Source organism: Girardinichthys multiradiatus, chromosome 14 (assembly GCF_021462225.1).
Source record: "Girardinichthys multiradiatus isolate DD_20200921_A chromosome 14, DD_fGirMul_XY1, whole genome shotgun sequence".
In the NCBI taxonomy this organism is placed as follows: domain Eukaryota; kingdom Metazoa; phylum Chordata; class Actinopteri; order Cyprinodontiformes; family Goodeidae; genus Girardinichthys; species Girardinichthys multiradiatus.
Genome location: NC_061807.1, coordinates 41,240,617 through 41,262,750, shown reverse-complemented (window position 1 = coordinate 41,262,750; position 22,134 = coordinate 41,240,617). Strand labels below are relative to the sequence as shown.

Below are 22,134 nucleotides of genomic sequence, written 5' to 3'. Positions count from 1 at the left end.
CAATGGTGGCATTGATCCAAAGTTTTTATTCTTAAAGTTTATAACAAAGTCTCAGTTTTACATTTCCAAAGACAATTGATCCTAGTTTGTTTTCCCTCCTATTGGTTAGCTCCCGCTCCCGTGTGACCCAGTACATTTTTTATCCTGTACTGCCCCAATCACGTGATCTTTACTAATGCAATCTCCCGCGACCCGTGGGATTCCCGAACAAATGTCAGCCTCTAATACTTACAACTGAGCTGATATTATTAACCGATGTTTATTTTCATCTTGTTGCTGTTTGTGTACATGTTTCGGGAAGGAATGGGTTGAGAATCAGCGTCAGCAGTGTGGTCGTTTTTTCACACTAGGGAAATTTACACAAGTTGGGACCTTGTGTAAATGTAAACAACTCCTGCAACTCCTGAAGCTGAATACATTACAAAGATATCTATGGTTCAACCTAATAAGCTTTATTGTTTTTTTGCAAATATTTATTTTTGAATTAGATGCTTGCAACACATTCTAACAAAGCTGGGACAGGGTCATGTTCACCACTGTGTTTGTCACCTTTCTCATTAAGCGTTTGGGAACTGAGGACACTAATTGTTGAAGCTTTGTAGGTGGAGTTCTTTCCCATTCCTGCTTGATCAACAATTTCAGATGCTCAGCAGTCCGTGGACTCTGGTGTCATATTTTGCTCTTCATATTGTGGCACACATTTTCAATAGTAGACAGGTCTGAACTGCAGGCAGGCCAGTCTAGTACCATCACTCTTTTACTACGAAGCCACGCTGTTGGAACACGTGCAGAATGTGTCTTGGTATTGTCTGAAATAAGCGGAGACGTCCCTGAAAAAGACATTGCTTGGACGGCAGCAGGTGCTCCAAAACCCGTATGTACCTTTCAGCATTAATGGTGCCTTCACAGATGTAGTTACCTATGCCATCACAGGTGCTGGCTATGAACTTTGTGCTGATATCCAGATAGTCCTTTTTCTCTTTGGGCCTGAGGATTTCCAAAAACCATTTGACCACAGAACACTTTTGCGCTTTGCATCAGCCCATTTCTGGGTGTTGTTGATATGTGGCTTTGGCTTTGCATGGTAGAGTTTAACTTGTACAGGTCCTTCTCAAAATATTAGCATATTGTGATATAGTTCATTATTTTCCATAATGTCATGATGAAAATTTAACATTCATATATTTTAGATTCATTGCACACTAACTGAAATATTTCAGGTCTTTTATTGTCTTAATACGGATGATTTTGGCATACAGCTCATGAAAACCCAAAATTCCTATCTCACAAAATTAGCATATCATTAAAAGGGTCTCTAAACGAGCTATGAACCTAATCATCTGAATCAACAAGTTAACTCTAAACACCTGCAAAAGATTCCTGAGGCCTTTAAAACTCCCAGCCTGGTTCATCACTCAAAATCCCAATCATGGGTAAGACTGCCGACCTGACTGCTGTCCAGAAGGCCACTATTGACACCCTCAAGCAAGAGGGTAAGACACAGAAAGACATTTCAGAACGAATAGGCTGTTCCCAGAGTGCTGTATCAAGGCACCTCAGTGGGAAGTCTGTGGGAAGGAAAAAGTGTGGCAGAAAACGCTGCACAACGAGAAGAGGTGACCGGACCCTGAGGAAGATTGTGGAGAAGGGCCGATTCCAGACCTTGGGGGACCTGCGGAAGCAGTGGACTGAGTCTGGAGTAGAAACATCCAGAGCCACCGTGCACAGGCGTGTGCAAGAAATGGGCTACAGGTGCCGCATTCCCCAGGTCAAGCCACTTTTGAACCAGAAACAGCGGCAGAAGCGCCTGACCTGGGCTACAGAGAAGCAGCAATGGACTGTTGCTCAGTGGTCCAAAGTACTTTTTCGGAGGAAAGCAAATTCTGCATGTGATTCGGAAATCAAGGTGCCAGAGTCTGGAGGAAGACTGGGGAGAAGGAAATGCCAAAATGCCAGAAGTCCAGTGTCAAGTACCCACAGTCAGTGATGGTCTGGGGTGCCGTGTCAGCTGCTGGTGTTGGTCCACTGTGTTTTATCAAGGGCAGGGTCAATGCAGCTAGCTATCAGGAGATTTTGGAGCACTTCATGCTTCCATCTGCTGAAAAGCTTTATGGAGATGAAGATTTCATTTTTCAGCACGACCTGGCACCTGCTCACAGTGCCAAAACCACTGGTAAATGGTTTACTGACCATGGTATCACTGTGCTCAATTGGCCTGCCAACTCTCCTGACCTGAACCCCATAGAGAATCTGTGGGATATTGTGAAGAGAACGTTGAGAGACTCAAGACCCAACACTCTGGATGAGCTAAAGGCCGCTATCGAAGCATCCTGGGCCTCCATAAGACCTCAGCAGTGCCACAGTCTGATTGCCTCCATGCCACGCCGCATTGAAGCAGTCATTTCTGCAAAAGGATTCCCGACCAAGTATTGAGTGCATAACTGTACATGATTATTTGAAGGTTGACGTTTTTTGTATTAAAAACACTTTTCTTTTATTGGTCGGATGAAATATGCTAATTTTGTGAGATAGGAATTTTGGGTTTTCATGAGCTGTATGCCACAATCATCTGTATTAAGACAATAAAAGACCTGAAATATTTCAGTTAGTGTGCAATGAATCTAAAATATATGAATGTTAAATTTTCATCATGACATTATGGAAAATAATTAACTTTATCACAATATGCTAATATTTTGAGAAGGACTTGTAGATGTAGCGATGAACTATGTGAACTAAAAATGGTTTTCTGAAGTGTCCCTGAGCCCTCGTTTTGATATTAGTTACAGAATGATGTTGGTTTTTAATGCAGTACCTGCTGACAGGAAATTTCTCCAGATTCTCTGAATCTTTTGATGATATTATGGACTGTAGATGATGAAATCTCTGAATTCGTTGCAATTGTATGTTGAGAAATGTTGTTCTTAAACCTTTCCTAAACTGTTTGCTCACACAGTTATTTACAAAGTGGTAAATCTCGCCACATCCTTCTTTGTGATCAACTGAGCCTTTCAGGGATGGTCCTTTTATACCCAACAATGACACTTAGCTGTTTCCTATTAACCTGTTTACCTGTGGAATGTTCCAAACAGGTGTTTTTGGAGCATTCCTTAACTTTCCCAGTCGTTTGTTGCCCCTTGCCCAGTTTTTACGGAACATGTTGCAAGCATGAAAGTCAAAATCAGTGAATATTTTCAAAATAACAGTAAACATTAAATATCTTGTCTTTCTATTGTATTCAATTGAAATGCATATTTGTAACATGACAAAATCTGAAAAATTTCAAGGGATGTGAATACTTCTGTCAGGCACTGTAAATGAATGGCTTTACTTGCTTTTGGTGTTTTTTTTTATTTAAACCCAAACTTTAGAAATCCTGACTGTGTCTTCCTCTCCTGTTACTTATTGTGTCTGCACCCAGACTGATGCGGCGACAGCCGCAGCACATGCATGTCATATATAGCCAAACCTGAGCAGAGGGAGATGGTGCCACGTGATTCCTGTGGCTGCAACTTTGTCCTGTAACAATGATGTCATCCTCCATTGCAAGTCTCTTTGTTTCCCCTCATTCTTAGGCAGCCTCTCCAGCACTCCACAGCCATAGGCTGCGCGAATGTGGAATCAGTCAGACAACAAAAAAATTAATTTGAAGGAGATTGAGTATTAGTATAAAAAACTGCAGGGAGGGGGTAATTAGGAGACATCAGCATTGGCTCAGAGTATTCATTGAATAGGTGAAGAGACAATGAGGTCATTGATTTTATTTTCTGTCCGAAAAATGGATGTACCAAGCACGAGGGAGGGTTTCATCAGACACACAGATGCACGTCGCGGGTGTGCTCGCAGACACGCTTGGAGAGAAAACTTTTTTCGGGCAGTTACTTTACACGTCAGCTGTTGCTATGGTGACGTAAGTCGGTGATCCAGCCGGGGCCAGGGATTGGCTGAAGATGAGCGAAGGAGGGGAAGGCGGGCACAATTTAGGGGAGGGGTACAGAAGGGTTCAGGGAGGGGGACCAGACACAAAGATTAATAGTTGGATACATAACGAGCCACACACATGGCATTTTATTACATGGGATCTGATTCAATGACAGAAACCTAAAGTGTGAACTGTGTGGCATCACTCCCAGTTTCTTCCTGTACAGGAGATGAGGCAAGGTGATAATAAAGCAGTGTGACATGCAGCTAAAAATAGCTTCAAACATCTGCATGCACATACATACAGCAAAAGTATTTGCCCCCTTTGGCCCACTCTGCTGAAGTGTTTTTAATTCTGGCACATTGGAGGGTTTGCTGCATTATGGAACCTTTCTGCGTGGAGTTTGCATCTTCTATCCTTGCATGAGTGGGTTCTTTCCAGGTACTTCAAAACTAACGGCTGCACAGTGGTGCAGTTGGAAGTTGTTGCCTTGTAGCAAAAAGGTCCTGGGTTTGAATCCCAGCCTGGGGTCTTTTTGCATGGAGTTTGTTTGCATGGGTTCTCCTGGCTTTTTCCAACAGTCCACAAACATGACCACTGGGTTAGTTGGTCTCTGTAAATTGCCCTTAGGTATAAGTTTGTGCTTGCCTGGTTGTTTGTGCTGTGTGTCCCTGTGATTTATTGGACTGGCGAGCTGCCCAGTGTGTATCTCTAATGACCATTCGAGATAGGCACCAGCCCCACCATGACCCTGCAAGGATAATGGGGATATAGACAATGGTTGGATGGATGGATGGATGGATTGATGGATGGATGGATGGATGGATAGATAAGCATGAAAGGCCTGTTGAGGGTCTTGCCTTAACATTTTAACCGAGTTAACCAAATTTGTTTTAATTTTTTTCTATTTGATAAATGTTTTTAACCCTGTGATGGACTGGCGACTTGTCCAGGGTGTACCCCGCCTCCCGCCCATAGACTGTTGGAGATACGCACCAGCTTCCCCGCGACCCACTGTGGAAGAAGCAGTAGAAAAGGACTGACTGACATTTTTTAAACAATTATAGATTGACTTTTTGTTTTGCCTCGGATTGCTGTCCTGTTGCGTAATCAAAGTCCTCTTGAGTGTAAGGTAGCACACTGATGGCTGGATTTTATCCTTCAAGATTTTCAGCAAGGGATCAGAACTGATGATTCCATCAATTACAACAAGTCATCCATTTCCTGTAGAAGCAAAGTAACCCCAGACCATGAAACTACAGACACCATGTTTGAGTGTCTCTGATGTTTTCTTTATGATATGAATGAAATAAATTTAGTTTTTTGCCAGATTTAAAGGGATGCATACCTTTAAAAATGTCCACATCTGTTTTGTCAGTCATATATATTTATATAATGTTATAATATTTTTTCCCAAAGATTCTGGGGCATCATAAAAATGTGTTGGTTTTTTTTTTTCAAAATGTGAGATGGACCTTTTTGTTCTTTATGGTCAAGAGTAGTTTTGGCCTTCGAACTCTCCCATAGATCCCGTTTTTGCCAGTGTTTGCCAACCAAAAATGGTTTAGTAACTCTTTTCAGACTGATATATGCCAGACTGTGGCATGCTTTGTTTTAAGATCTTTAAAAGTACTGTATGTTCACAGACAATTATATAAGAAATTATTTTAAAGCTGCAATTCATTTTGAAATTGGCTGAAAAGAGCAAATTAATTAAAGCGTCTTTACTTTGCTATTAACACACCATCACACGGTGTGTGAGATGCTTGAGGGCTGAACTGCTGCCTGTTCACACTGTGGCGTTAGTGCTTTTAGTGAGTCAGTCGCCTTTGACATTTGTGTCTGCTTCTGAAAGCAGAGGTTTCTGTCTCAGGGTCCTCACTCCCAGATTAACCCTAATCCCTTTCAAAACTTTGACTCGGGTTGTACTTAATCCTAGACGAAACTGAGACCCGTTCCTTGTGGAGATGAGTGTGCTCTCTGCTGTCTAGGCGTTTCACTCCCAAGCCGTCAACCATGTTCAGGAAACCGCCTGCGTGTGTTGATTGCATGTTTAGGGATCGGAGTGGTTGTGTTTGTGTGCATGTTGACAGGAAATGGTTAGCCCATGTGGTGAATGTTAAGCCGTTATTGCCGGTTTTGTGTTTGTGTGTCTGTTTGTCCATGTGCGTGTGGTCGTGGTCACAGCCTTTTGTGACCATCTTTGTGTGGACAGGGTGATCAGAGTCTCCCCCCCACCGGTGGTATCATGGGGACGAGCGACTCAAGGAAATCAGGGCACTCTAAATTTGTCGCTGCAGCATAACCCACTTAATGAAAGAATACAAGCTCCCTTGCATGCACCCTCGTTCCAACTGCTCAGTGTGTGTGTGTGTGTGCTCCTGTTTTTGCTGCTATGTGAGAACAATTTTACGAATCGCACCATGAAAGTGAGGACCGTTTGTTGTAAAGTGAGGACATTTTCATGGTCCTCACTTGCTATTTTTTGCTAGGGGTTAGGTTTAGGACTAAGGTGGGAATTAAGTTAAGGTTAGGCTTATGGTTAGGGATGTACTGTAATGGATAGGTTTAGGGTTAGGGTCAGTCCATAGAAAGGGTTGAAAATGAATGGAAATCAATGGAAGTCAATGAGAGTCACATCAAGGTCCTCGCAACATATAGTAAGTGTGTGTGTGTGTGTGTGTGTGTGTGTGTGGTTTTGTGTGTTTCTTTCCTTATTTAAACACACAGGCACACACACCCTTGTTTCAAGTGTTAACTTGATAATATGGAAATCAGAAGGCAACGAGCACATGTTCAAGTGAGTCAGTGTTTTCAGTCGTCAGCCGTTGCATGGGTGTTTTCCTTTGCAGATTGTGTAGCCTCTGCTCAGGAATGCTCGGTGTGGATTATGTTGTTACGGTTTAGGGAGGCAGTTGAGGGAATACCTCCAGCTAACACATCCAAGATAGTGGAGAAAAGGATTTGCTTGCCCTCAGGCTGCTGTCGAGGTTGCAAGGTAGTTTTAAACCCATCTGTACACCACGGACATCTGAGAAAAGATTTTTTTAAGCTTTTTATGTTGGTAAATATCTACTCTAGGCAGATGTTTTAGGAAATAAAAGTGCAGTCAGAATAGCAAATGTGGGAAAAATGTACAGCATTAAAACAAGCTGTGTTTAGGGACATGAGACAATGCATGAAACTGGGTTCATCAGGTTGTTTTTGCTTGTCTAATTCTAATGTGGTCCTAATATCACATTAGGTAACAACACAGAGTTTAGCTGTTGTTAAAGCTAGCTCTAGAACCAACCATTTTCTGTTCCTCGTTTAATTTAAGGTGGCTAACTTTATTTAAAAATTCATCTTTGTCTGAGCTAAAAGCGTGAGTGTTAAAATATTATTTGGTTTTTAGGGTTAATTTATCGCTCCATTTTGAATTTTCAACAATAAAACAAAGGCTTCATAAATCTGAAATTGAATTTTAAAGAATTTGTTCAGGGAAAATTTTGTCCAGGTTTATTAGGCAGTCCAATGCCCCTTTTCCACTGGTCTACTCCACTCAGCTCGGTATGCGAGTGTTTCCATTACTGTTTTTCCGTACCGGTACCCTACCTTTTTGGTCCCTGCTCCTGAGCAGGTCTGACCGGGGCTGAGTAGAGACTACATGTGACGCGAACGGACTGCTGTTTACTAATTGGCCGTGGGACCAGGAGAAATGAGAAGGTTTTTGTTGAGGTAGTGCAGGGAAAAGTTAATAAAACTCAAGAGCAACTACAAGAATATTAAGGACCACAATGGCCGGAGCGGGTCAAATCGAAATGTAATTGTACTATTTACAAATCATAAACCATGCCTGAAGGCTGGAGGAAAAGAAAAAGGACACATCAGCTTTCTGAATTACATGCAGGTGGGGCACTGTGTTTAAAAACATCCTAAACCAGCTGGTCACACATAAAATTAGCTGTTCCGATGCACAAACCTTTCCCCCCAAAACACAGAAAACAATACCACCAGCATTTAACAATAAAACAGAAACTCTGTCGGAGTTCTGTACACCAACCGAGTTAACTTAGAGTTTAAGCAGAATATCTAAAATCCTCAAAAACCTACAGAAGGCAGAACCCGAGGCTCATAACAGTCTCATTTCCCATTACGGTCAAACGGAACAAATATCTCAGCAGACAGTGCGCATAGTGCTATCTTACGCTTCATGTTGTTGAGATGACTCCACCAGCATTCTGGAAATTTCTAATGTAACCAGCCAATCAATATGGGTGGTTGGCTTCTTAGGTCCAGACGGTTTTATGCGATTCATCCCACGACAAAATCCCGTAATACTTAATGTTGACTAAAAAGGGCAGAAAACAAGGGCTCGGCGCTAATGGTGTAGGGATTAAGCGCGTGACCATGTACGGAGGCTGTAGTCCTCGAGGCGGATGTCCCAGGTTCGAGTCCCCCTCTCTCTACCCCCTTTCATGTTTACCAACTGTCAAGAATAAAGGCCGCTAGTGCCGAAAAAATATCTTCCAAAAAAAAGTGCACAAAACAGCAGTTTTTGTTTTAGAACTGTTCGCATCTCAACAACAATTTAAACAGTGTCACCTTTAACGCTTACCCTTAGTCAGAAATACTTGATTCTGCGGACACCCGCACGTAATTATGGCGGACTCAATGCTGACATACACCCCTAGCATTAACTGATCCAGCCGAGAAACAAAACACACATTATAACAGGAGTACAAATTGGCAAAAATCATAGTACTAAAGTAGGGGGCAACTTGGGTCGGTAGGATTGTCATGTCCTGGGTGACTGAGAATCTACACCAGCCAGTTTGGGGACATCAAGACTTTACAGACACATGGTCAATAATTTTTTTTAATGATATTGATGAGGATAAAGACACTCAACTGTAAGTAAAAGAGGAAATAAATATTATTTTGGTAGAGTTTTTAGACTTTAAAAAAAATATCACATAAGACGGCATTGTGTTCACTAGAAAAGAATGAAACAAGATTTTGACAGCATTTTTAGGAAAATGGTTTTGTGGGAGATTAAATACTTGTGAAAGAAGATCTCGCTACACCCCCGCTTTATAGCATAGTAAATATGCCCATATTGGTTTCTAAGCAAAACAAACAGAAATGCAGCTGAAACCACATATTTGCATACACTGTCTAAAAATATAGATAACACTTTATTTGCACAGTCTGACATGAATTGAAACTAAACTTTTCCTGATTTAGGATTTCATAAAGTATTTCTAAATTCCAGAATAATTACTGAGATATTTTCTTATTACTTTCTTCGCAGTTAGAGGTGTACGTACATTTCCTTAGTATCCCATAATCTTCGTGTTTGTAGATATCTGACTGTGAAGAAGCTAATGGATGTTCTCTATGTAAGATAGCAGGGATGGAACCCCAAAACATACATCACTGGTGACCCAAATTCTTAACTGTATGCTTTAAGTTTTTTGTTTCGCTTTGGAGCCGATGTGGATATAATCACTGTGCTAAAGAGTAGGTATTTAACAGGATCTTGTGGCATGAGTTCGTAACTCTTTTGTAAAACCTTCTATTCATAAAAGAAAAAACACAAGTATTCTTAGTTTCCCTAAAAATGAAGTTAAAATCTTGTATCATTCTTGTGAACCCAATATTGCATATCATCACATTTCATGAGCTGGATAAATGTTACACCTCTGCTGTAAAAAGATTTATTTCTAATTTTTGCGCCAAAACCAACTGATGGTGAAACATTTCCAAAGGAATGTCTACAAGCAGGAAATGTACAGATTAGGGTTAGTCAGTTTTTTTATCCATTTGAAACCAAAAGTTCTGCACGTGTGACTTAAAGTCCCTGTAGAATGGCTAGCACTGTGCTTTGTCAGCATATGTAAATATCTTTTGGAAAAACTGCTCCTCAGGGACCTAATCTGTTTTCTCGAGTCTATGGAGACACTGCCTACCTTTGTGTTGAAATTTCAAGTGAAAAAAGAGCATGTTTGTGAACAATTCAAAACTTCCAGGAAATGACAAAAACTTTAAAAGACCCTTAAGGCAGCATACAACAATACATTTTTGGCTGTTCTTAGACCAGTCAGTGTTTTATATAGCGGAGTAACATATGTTACCAGTAAACAAATGGACTCAGAATACGGTATGAGTATATTTTTTGGTGAAACACTGGGGTTGCATGGTAGCACAGTTGGTAGCACTGTTGCCTTGTGGTAAGATGGTCCTGGGTTTGACTCCCGGCCTGGTTTCTTTCTGCATGGAGTTTCTGTGTTCTCCTTGCGCATGAATGGGTTCTCTCTGGGGACTTTGGCTTCCTCCCACAGTCTAAAAACAAGACTGTCTGGTTAATCGGTCCCTCTTAATTGCCTTTTGGTATGAGTGTGTGTGTGTGTGTGTGTGAGTGTGTGTGTGTGTGTGTGTGTGCATGCGTGCGTGTGTGCATGGTTGTTTGTCCTGTGTGCCTCTGTGTTCCCCTCCTATCGACTGACAACCTGTTTAGGATGGAACCTGCCTCTAGCTCAATGACTGCTGGAGGTAGGCACCGCCGACCCTGCATGGACATTGGATGGATGAATGAAACACTGACCTAACCTCAAGTAGTCCATTTTTATTTTTTTTCCTTAATGCTGGTATAGTATATCCTTATATACATTTATTTATGGTTTTATTAACGAAGCATGAAAAACATTCCAGAGTAACTGCACACTCAGATAATAAGGTGTTAAGGGGTCAAGAACTTTCAGGTTTTCAGGAAATGATAACCTAAAAGCAAACAAGACTGATTTAACCAAGGGCCTGCAGTGCAGGGAATCCTAACGATAGGAAAACATAAGTAAATATAAAGCAGAAGCAAAGCTAAACAAAGAAATTCTAAATAATTTTAATACAAGAACTAAGCGAAAGGAAAAGGGATCAATCACATTTGTAGAAGGTTAAACCAGCAAAAGGGTGCTCTACAAGGGTCTAAGGATGCTTGTCCTGAAGGCACTGAATTATTCAGAATCAACTAAAAGTGATATTTTATGTTTAATAACTTATAACATTACTTGTGTTGAGCTATTTAAAATGTTCTGGTGTTTGTTTGTTGCAAACAGCTGCTAGTTTATATATTTTACAAAAAAACCTAATTTGTTGTGGGGGGTAGATCATTTCAGGTGGATGTGTAGGAACTGTTTGGTAATCAGTCCAAATTTAGACTAAATCTGCGAACAACATGGATCTAGAACATCAATCAAATGACCTTCTTTCCATAACTGATTTTAGTACCCACTTTCTCATCTGTTCTTGCATGTATATTGACCATACCCCAACTGTCTTCCCTTACAGTATTTTCCAGTGATGTCATTAAAAAGGAAAAATACGTGTCTGCTCCTCTCTAAACAGCTCCCCAAAATAAAGAATAAGAAATTCATTCTATATCTTATGGCTAAATAAAAAATCTTGCTATCAACATCAATACTACGGAAGGGCAGGGTAACCCTAACCCTAACCCTAACCCAATACTACAGAAGGGCAAAAAACGTATAGAATATTATTGAAATACACTGCTCAAAAAAATAAAGGGAACACTCCAATAACATCCTAGATCTGAATGAATGACATATTCTCATTGAATACTTTGTATTCAATGGAAATCAAATTTATTAACCAATGGAGGCCTGGATTTGGAGTCACACAAAAGTTTGTGGAAAAACACATTACAGGCTGATCCAACTGTGATGTAATGTCTTTAAAACAAGTCAAAATGAGGCTCAGTATTGTGTGTGGCCTCCACGTGCCTGTATGACCTCCCTACAATGCCTGGGCATTCTCCTGATGAGATGGCAGATGGTCTCCTGAGGGATCTCCTCCCAGACCTGGACTAAAGCATCCGCCAACTCCTGGACAGTTTGTGGTGCAGTCTGGGGAACGGGCGGGCCAGTCCAAAGCTTCGATGTCTTAATCTTGCAGAAAATGCTGTCACACTCCAACCACATGAGGTCTAGCATTGTCCTGCATTAGGAGGAACCCAGGGCCATGCGGCCCTCCAAAGGAGTGCCACCCCACACCATTACTGACCCACTGCCAAACCGGTCATGTTGAAAGATCTTGCAGGCAGCAGATCGCTCTCCACGGTATCTCCAGACTCTGTCACGTCTGTCACATGTGCTCAGTGTGAACCTCCTTTCATCTGTGAAGAGCACAGGGCACCAGTGGCGAATTTGCCAATCCTGGTGTTCTCTGGCAAATACCAAGCGTCCTGCACGCTGTTGGGCTGTGAGCACAACCCCCATTTGTGGACGTCGGGCCCTCATACCTGTTGGGACCCACAGCCATGGATGCAACATGAAAGATGCGGTACAAACTTTTCTGGAACTTTCAAAATAAATTGCATTAACCTACTTCCGACACAGCCAGGAAAGGGGGTAACTGCGGACTTCCTGTGATGTCACTGTCCAAATAAAAGCACCGCTCTTGCTACATCCTGCCTCTTCCACGCCGGTGATCATCGGGACAGGAGAGACAGCGCGCTGATGTCTCTTTGCTGGCAAACAGACATAACTCTTCAACTGGATCCAAGGGTGTCATACGATCATCGACCATATGCATAATGTTAGGTACGGATGAATTGCTGTATGTGTATCCGGTATTCCTTCAAGAACGGGAATAATTAAGGTACAAGCATTGCCTGATTTTCTCTCTGAGCCCTGCAGAAGCAAACCGTTTTCCAGAGAATTCCCTGCAGAGACGCTGTCTCTAAGAAGCTGAGTGGAGCGGTTTTCCCCGTCTGAAGGAAGGACACCAGCAACGCATCACTGTGGTTACAGTAACTTTGCAGTTGGTTGGTGGACAGAGCAAGCCGTCTTTCACCCACAGCTACGGAGGTTAGCTGAAGCTAACCCTTTGTTCACAGAGCTTTCTTCAAACGTCATCGTCGCCCAGACAACTCCTCAACACGATTCAAGTTTTCAAATGAGGTTAGGGTTTGGGCAGAGAGATTTAGGATGAAATGATCTAAACGTTTTTCACGTTATGAAGTTTGGTTTTGTTTGTGTGAAACTCAGCTATCTTGGTGCTAGCAGGCTATCTGCAGCACACGTGCTCAGTTATGTGTTCTGTGTTTGTGTGTTTTTAAAGTTAAGACAAACTTTACTTGAAGGGTGATTTTAAACACAGAAGATTGATCATAATGCGCCGTCCGCGCTTATGCATTTTCACCCTTTTATTGACGGTATTTTAAAGGTGTGTGTTTGATTATTCTGGTGCTAAGCTATCAGCTTCTTTTGTTAGATTTAACTGCTAATAGCTAAGAACACATGCTTGCTACTGAAGATCATCTACCCAGAAAGGTTGTTAGTTTTCAATCCACTAAATAATATTTCCCTAAATATTATTTTACTAAACTTGATAACTAAGTAAACACCATTAAGCCCCATTTCTCCAGAAAGATTTGGCTCTTTTCCAAAATATTTCCTTGAATATTTTAGCACTTCCTTAATAATATTTCTTTAAATATATTATTTTAATAAATAAAGGCAGCTAATGAGACACCGTTGAGAAATGGCCATCCAGAAGGTTGGTTTTATTCAGCAGATCATTCTTTAAAACATTATTTTATTAAAATAATATTTTATCTCCTGTCCAGGGTGTACCCCGCCTCTCGCCCATAGATTGCTGGAGATAGGCACCAGCTCCCCCACGACCCACTATGGAATAAGCGGTAGAAAATGACTGACTGACTGACTAATATTTTATCTGATCTTGCATTGTGAATGGTTGTCTAAAGGTTTGCTGATTATTGCCTAAGTTAGTTCCAAGACTAACTTAACTTCACTTCCAGATTCTTCAAGATAATCCTTGGTTCTCAAACATAAACATTGAATGGTAATGTTGCATCACTCTTTTTGGTCATGATTTTCAATCATCTTTAATCAACTTGTTTATATTGTACATAGCCAATTAGTATTCCCTATTCTTTAATTCTGCTTGGTAGTTTAGTTGGATTGTTTTAGTATAGTAAAGAGTTTGTTGATTGAAATATGTTTGACTTTGAGTTGACTTATTTTAGTTTATAAATTCTTGTATTTTAAGAAATTGTGTGAATTCATTCCATGTGTGTGCAGAGTTTTGCTGTTCAATAATGTCAGAGCTCGTCTCACACCTTTCTATTTTGTCCTAATACCATCGCCTTACTGGGCTGATATTCACAGGACAACCCTTAACAGACCGAAATATTGTTTGATAAAATATTAATATTAAATAATATTTTCAGATTCATTGTCACAATATACCATCATCATGGAGTTGGTTTCTAACCGTTTGTGCAGACACTTTGCAGGGCTCTGGCAGTGCTCCTCCTGTTCCTCCTTGCACAAAGGCGGAGGTAGCGGTCCTGCTGCTGGGTTATTGCCCTCCTACGGCCTCCTCCAAGTCTCCTGGTGTACTGACCTGTCTCCTGGTAGCGCCTCCAGGCTCTGCACACTACGCTGACAGACACAGCAAACCTTCTTGCCACAGCTCGCATTGATCCTGGATGAGCTGCACTACCTGAGCCACTTGTGTGGGTTGTAGAGTCCGTCTCATGCTACCATGAGTGTGAAAGCACCACCAACATTCAAAAGTGACTAAAACATCAGCCAGAAAGCATAGGTACTGAGAAGTGGTCTGAGGTCCCCACCTGCAGACCCACTCCTTTATTGAGTGTTTCTTGCCAATCGCCAAAGATTTCCCCCTGTTGATTATTCCATTTGTACAACAACATGTGAAACTGATTGACAATCAGTGTTGCTTCCTAAGTGGACAGTTTGATTTCGCAGAAGTTTGATTTACTTGGAGTTATATTGTGTTGTTTAAATGTTCCCTTTATTTTTTGAGCAGTGTATTTTGACGTTTTTACTGCAATAATGAAAAAAATGACAATAATATATCTCTGTTTTGCTACACATCTGTCTCTCCATACAGTCAGAGCCCACAAACACACAAACAAAATAAAACTCACCCAGGATCAGACAGGCTGCTTGAATAAACCAGTTACATTAAGTAGGGCAGTTGTACGTCTATGCAGAATTGCATTCCATCATATTTTAAAAACATTTTTATTTACTGAGGCTCTCATAGAGCCAAAATGGGAAATGTAGTCCAGACAGAAAAGGTAATAATCCCAACAGTTGGGTTTGCAAACTTCATAAATTGGAGTTTATGATTATGGACGATAACAATATTTCTTTGCGCCCGAATGTCCATTTTGGAGACTTTAAACTGATAAAATGTTTGCAGTTTAATTTTTTTTATTTGTTTTACATTTATAGCTGTCTGATAGTCATATGCTTTTGCTTTTGAATTCATTAGTTCATCCAGTTAATTTGGGCATTCCTCAGGGAACAAACATGTTGGTTGGAGGGGGGGTTGGGGGCGAGTACCGAGTTATTCTAGGTATGCACGCTGCCAGGCTCCATCTGCATCTGATTCCTTTTTTCACTGCGTATCCTCGCACATCCCCTTTATCTTCAGAATATTAATGTGCTGCACTGTCAGAAGCCATTGTAAGGATTGCTCCTGAAATCTTTTCGCATGACTGCTTTTCTTTTGTTTCATCAGGGTTATTCTACCTCTACAAATTGTGTTAAATATGACATGATGTGAGGGGCGAAAGTGGAAGGACAAAAAAAATGGGCAAATGTAAAAGATAGGCACATGGGGATGCGGGAGGTATATGCCGCAGAGGCATATGGCAGTTTTTTTAAAAAGACCGCAATGGGAACCTTCAGCGAAGTGCTTTAGGGCTCTGAGGGAAACCTGTGAGGGCATGAGAGACGTAGAGCAAGCGGCAAACAGAAGTGACAAAAAAGTAGAGAGGACAAGTGAGAAATGTACATGGTAAGAGGTGGAGAAAAAAAGGAGTGAAGGGAAAAAGTGAGAAGAGAGATGGGTGAATGAGGGAGGGAGGGAGAAAGTGCTGGAGGGGTGATATTTAATGTGATAAATGAGTTGTGACAGTCCGCCTCTAACCCCCTTCCAACCAGCAAGGAGGAGTACCACAGAAATAGAAAACATTATGGGTAAAAGGGCATCTACGCCATTATATATGTATATAGAAAGAAAATGGTACTGTAGGAATGGAGATGTGGGGGGACATTCATTGGCAGCATTATCTATGGAGAAAGTAAAGGAGGTGAGTGGGGATGCATGCTTATAGCCTGTAAAAGCAATGAGTGAAGCAAAGCAATTTGGGTAAAGGACCCACAACATCATGGAGAGGGAAAAGAAAGAGAAATGCAATGGCAGGGCAAGGAGGGAAAGCAAGGCATTGCAGCAGTGGGTTAATCATCTACTTTTGAAAATAACAACCGGCAGAGGGGGGGAATTGAGAGCCAAAATGGAAAGAAGGAAAATTTAAAGTAAACCCTCCACGGTGGGTTTACTCTTGAGTGTTTTACGCGTGTCGTGCCTTTGAGGGACAGCTAATTACGTCTTGTCATCACACAGTGTGGAACTGTAGAAGAGGTCTTATTCTTGCTTTGTGCTCATATTAGATGGTTGTTGTGAGCAATGGCGGCACTGGGCCATCTGCTGTGGTTGTGGTCTATAGACTGGAAAGCAGAGGGTCCAGAAGACAATGACAGCCACTGTAGTTGGGTTGGGGAGTGGAAGCCTGGGAGATGACTCACAGGGAGGAATGAAGAGGGGAGAAACAAGAGAGGGAGGACCGCCAAGTTTTGAGGGGGAATAAAAGTCGGGAGCGAGAACAGACGTGATGTAAGCCACCCAATGGCTGAAGATCATTGTTTAAACTCCCCCCCTCACTTCATATTCTGATTTCCTTTTCCCTCATACCTTTGTCTTTCGACTTGGTTTATTACCTGAATGTGGTGCTCAGTTTATGACCCCAAGCCACAGAGTGATCAAATGTGGTAATGATGTCAATCCGTTGCTGTCGGGGTAATGAAAATTTAAATCAAATACCATCTCATAGCAGACACATGCAATATTATGATGGACTGATCTTAAAACTGCTTGTCTATAAAGTCTAAAAACTTCTCATTGTTTCTTTCTTTCCCAAATCCCTCCCATCCAGCAGTGAGGACAGCGAGATTCTCTCAGGAGCCGGCAGACCAGTCGGTGGTGCGGGGCCAGAGGGTGATCCTGTCCTGTGTTGTCTTCAACTACTCTGGCATTGTTCAGTGGACCAAAGATGGTCTGGCTCTGGGCATCGGAGAGGACCTTCAGGGTGAGACATCATATGCTGTCTTTAGGCATTCCTTTCATAGCACTGAGAGACAAGTTCTGCTTTAAAACTACTTCTGATTTCTTTGAACTAAAACTGCTAAGGCAGTGGAGTTACATTTTGAATTCTGTTTTAAACTCACACCACACACAAGGGAAGAAAGTCAGAGGTTTCGCACCAACCAAAATCCAACATTGCCGTTTGTTTCCCTACCTGTACAACCTTCTTCTGTGAAGGTGTGGCTACGGTGTTAGAAAGCAGAAATGGCAAAGAGATAGACTGGTTACTAACTGTATTTATCAGCAAATCCCACTGATTTTCAAGTTTGGAACTGGAGTACAGTTAAGATGGGCTTAACATCATTCTTAGATACAGGTTCTACCTAAATAGAGCAAAGCGTAAGTAGCCACCAGAAACTGTTTCTGGTTCATGGTTGTCTACATCACAGATAACCCATTCGTATTTCCCTTTTTCATCACCACTAAAGGAGGCCCAAATACCACTGGGGTTATTTGTACCACAGTTTGAAAACCATGGCTCTATGCCAATGTCAACAACATACCTGTATTCAAAAGAAACCCCTAAACTACTAGTTTGGGGTATTTGGCTGCTCAGAAACAGCTTTATACCAACTCAGTTCCACTGTGAAACCCCTGAGCTTACCATGGTGTCAGTAGGAGGGAAAAAGAGGAAAAACAAACATAAAAATTCTGCTTCTACAGCAAACTAAGATCTCAGGAAAATAATTCTCAAAAAGAAAGAGCAGGCTTGTTCTCTAATTGATGAATTGCTTTGTGTATAAACTTACTAGGAATACATTTTCCAAGCCTGTGGTTATGTGATCAGATTTCTTGTTTTATCTGACTAGCATTCCCCAACACTTAGATATTTGTTGTGCTTTTGCAGTGCTGGAATGCCACCAGGAGAATGTTTCAAGGGAAGTACTTGAGAACAGATTTTAGGGATTTGACTTTTTTTACCTACTTTTTATCACTCAAAATCTCAAAGTGGAAAATGGCTTTATTTTGTAAAGTAATTCGCTGCAAAACTAAGGAAATGCAGGAGATTCTGAACTATTTTCCTAACAGTAAGTTCTTTTTATGTGAGATTATCATACTCCACAGTTGTAATGAAAGTGCATTTAAAGCCTTTTCCATAATAAAGCTCTCTCAGCTCTATGTTTTTCAACAACAGTAAAATCTTATTTTGCACAAATTCAAGATCAATAATTTTGAACTTTACAGAATATAATAGGTCTAGTCACAAAGAGCTTTTTCAGCTTTGAATACTTTTGCTGATAATATAGAATAGGTTAGCTCAATAGGTAGAACATATATTTGAGTTTTTATCACTTCTGAGTTTTTCATTTTGTTTTTCAAGCTCGTGCTGTATTCAATTCCATGCTCTGTGTTCATTAAGTGTACGATAGTTCTTGCCTTATTAGTTAGTTTCTTTGTATTTAGTTTCTCAGTTTATTCCTGTGGTCTGTTCCCTGTTTATTCCCCTTAGGTTAGTATTTGTCTATCTCCTTGGTTAAGTGTTTCCTTGTGTCTTAGTTCAGCTTCTCTGTGTTAACTAGTCTCCCTTCCTCAGTCTCCCTGCTTACCTTCTGCCTCAGCTGCTCCACATATCACCTGACAGGCACACCTGTATCCAATGTCATTCTCCACCCCTCCCTCAGTATATAAGCTCTCTTGTTCTCATTGTTCTCCACTGTTTTCATCCTTTCGACTTCCATGTACCTGACTGTTTCTTTCATGCTTCCATGTCCTGCTGTTTTTGTTCTTCCCGTGCTCCACACCATGTTGTCATTTTGCTGCCTTTTGTAAGTTTGCTTTTTATTTTTTAATAAACCATCACTCCGCTCATCCCATGTTCGTGAAGGCACTTGGGTTGTACTCCAAAAACCACAGCTGAAATCTTATTTGTTAGATCTTTGTTACAACCTATACAATCAAAGTCATCAAGATCGCCTAGCAGTATGTCCTCTAATTATAGTGCCCTGCAAATGTATTCATAGCCCTTGAAAATCTCCCTATTTAATCATGTTAAAATCAAAAACATTTGTGTTATATGAGGTATTGATTTAAAAGTAAAAATCTAAAGCCTCCCTTTACTCTGATACTCCAGAATAAAATGCAGTGGGACCAATTACTATCAAAAGTCATCTTATTAATAAATGGAGTACATCTGTGTAATTTCATCTTGGTGTAAATCCAGTTGTTGTGTGAAGGCCTCAGAGTTACAGAACATTAGTGAACAAATTGCATCATGATTGAAAGAGTATGGGACCGTTGCAAACCTACTAAATAATGGCTGTCTACCTAAACTGACAGGTCACTCAAGCAGAGCCTTGATCACAGAAGCAGAGAAGACGCCCACTGTAACTCTTTAGAAGCTGCAGAGATCCGCAGCTCAGGTGGGAATCTGTTAACAGGACAACTATTAGTTGTGTACTCCATAAAGCTGGCCTTTATGGAAGAGCAGCAAGAAGAATGCCGCTGTTGAAAAAAGGTATAAAAATTCCTGCTACAAGTCATGTAAGGTACACAGGGAGCGTGGAAGAAGGTGCTCAGGAGGAGACCAAAACTGAATGTTTAGCTCTCCATGCCAAACACAATGTGTTGCAGAAAACTAACACGGCACATCAGCTGTGGGGAGACGTTTCTTCAGCCGTAACAGGGAAGCTGTTCAGGACCGAAGGAGCTAAATACAGAGCAATCCTGGAAGTACCCTTTAAAGGCTCCAAAAGAGTTGTGACTGGAGGGTTAGCAGGATGACAACCTTAAACATACGACCAGAGCTACATTGGGATGGTTTACATTAAAGCAAATTCATGTGTTAGAATGGCCTAGTCAAAGTTCAAATTAATTAAGAATCTGGACGCTGAATGGAGACGCTCTCCATCCAGTCTGACTAAGGTTAAACTATTTTGCAAAAAGGGATGCGCAAAACGTTCAGTCACTAGATGTTCAAAGCTGGTAGAGACATCTCCTAAAAAGATCTGCAGCTGTTACTGGAGGTAAAGATGGCTATAGAGCTGACTCTGGGATGATGAAAAACTATGTGTGCTATACGTGTTATACATATCAATTCCATTCCAAAACATTGAAGATAGTGGTTGTAATTTGACACAATGTGGAAAAGTTTAAGGAGTTTAAGGCACAGTAATCATTAAACTAAATGTTACCCAGTGGAGCTTTAAGGATCTAAATTCCACCCCACCACTGCACATATTAATCATTTTCAAGACCTTAAATGATGAACAATTTGGATTGGATTGGATTGATCAGTTATCAGGCAATGATCTGGTTGTTATGATCTTCCACATCATTTTGCTGTTGGCAGGTTGTTCCTACTGCTAAACGCTGGAGTCATAGATGTCTGTGTAAGTACAGCCTGGTATAGCAGAGGCTACATTCATGTTAGGATAATGTAACACATTTCTTTGCCCCAATAGCAAATGATACCTCCATCACATCCTATTGGGCCAAAATGTGCACCTACTTAGCTGGATGCTAAATTTGCCCAGCTTCAGCGCTGATGTTCAGTGGGAATTTTCTCCACTCCCTCCGGCACCGTTTGCAGGCTGTCAGCTTGGCTGAGCAACATCACGTCATCGCTTCTGTCAAGCCGGCCACTGCTGCTGGCCGAGGGGACTGGCTAATACCGGCTAATGTTTGGTATTCATTCAGGGCTATATGTCGGTTAACTCATAGAATGCTGCAGCTGTGGAGCAGCTCCGTTTTTCTGTCTGAGTGTTCCTGTCCCCGGCCATTTACCACTTTTATTTTGTACGACTTGGACAAAACTCCGGTTGAGTGATTCATCTGAGTTATGACACAGGTCCAAACAGAGGGGCTGATGCAGGGGTTGCACAGTTACAAATCAAAATATGTGGCCAGATGTGTAACTGTTTGTCTGAAAGTGGGATTTTACCTTTGGTGATATGTGGTTGCTTTGTGTTTGTTATTGTCTCTGTCTACTACAGTTTTATTTTCCGTCCTTACTTTTCCACATAACCTCAGCGCTACAAAGTACTGTATGCTAGGATTTGGGACTTTCTCCTCTATCTGTCATGCTATTCCTGTGTGACCTCCTCCTCTTAGTTCCCCTGTTCCTCTCTGTCCCTGCTGCTCTCGTTCTTTCCCTGCCTTTGTTGCACTGAGCCCTCTCAGATTCTTCTTTTAACTTGTCTGTCCTGTCACTCATCAACCTCACTCTTAATTCCTGTACTCTTCTTTGTATCCCTTTCTCTCCTCCTGCCTCTCGTTTCTCTGTTTTCTATCACTTAGATTTCATTATATTATTACTGTAATGGCCGAACGCTTCAAGGAAGAGCTCTGTGAAAACATGTGAATGAACACACGGCCTCTGTCCCTGCACGCTCCTATGCATGCGACACTCTGCATGCAAATGCATGCATATAAAAGGCAGCATGCACAAATGTAGCCAGAAACGAGGAGACAGGAGGTCAGGCGAGCTGTGCAGTCAGGAGGCTGGACACATAAACAGCAACAGAGAGGTTCATGTGTGAGCCAGGTGACAAATTCAAACTAATTCTGTACCACAGACTGAAGTGGATTTGAGTCCTCTAAAACACTCCTGTCATAGCGCATTAATCCCCCTCGCCTGATGCTAGTGGAGTGCACGTACGCCACCTAATGGTGAGAATGCACAGCAGCTTCACAGCTGGACCTGGCGTTGGATGGGGGAAGGGAAAGGCTGTGTGTGTTTCTGCGTGAGTGCATGTGTGACTGTGTGTTTGTTTTTGTGCAGTTCAGTCGTCATGTGGCCTCTGGTGACCTTCAGGCTGATGCTAAAAAAGACAGATTTAAACGGCAACCATGACATAGATCTCATGTTTTTTAATCAGCGGCAACAGAACAAAGTTGCATGGTGCCACAGGGCACCTGTGTCTGAGGAGCCTTAGGTATGCAACCCATTGGTCGTTAGGATTCAAAGGTTTATATAATTAAGACATAAAGTGTCAAATTATGCTGCAACC

The 22,134-nt window shown here is 41.5% G+C and overlaps 1 protein-coding gene across 3 annotated transcripts in view; it reads left to right on the top strand.

Moving 5' to 3' along the window:
* Positions 1-22,134, top strand: part of kirrel1a (kirre like nephrin family adhesion molecule 1a) — a 54,871-nt gene that overhangs the window by 16,975 nt on the left and 15,762 nt on the right. For 2 of the 3 annotated variants that reach the window (XM_047386324.1, XM_047386321.1), the window contains exon 2: positions 16,977-17,129. In XM_047386324.1, coding sequence (XP_047242280.1) covers positions 16,977-17,129 — 153 coding nt within the window. The remainder of the gene's footprint in view (positions 1-16,976; positions 17,130-22,134) is intronic. The other variant, XM_047386323.1, reaches the window with a different exon arrangement.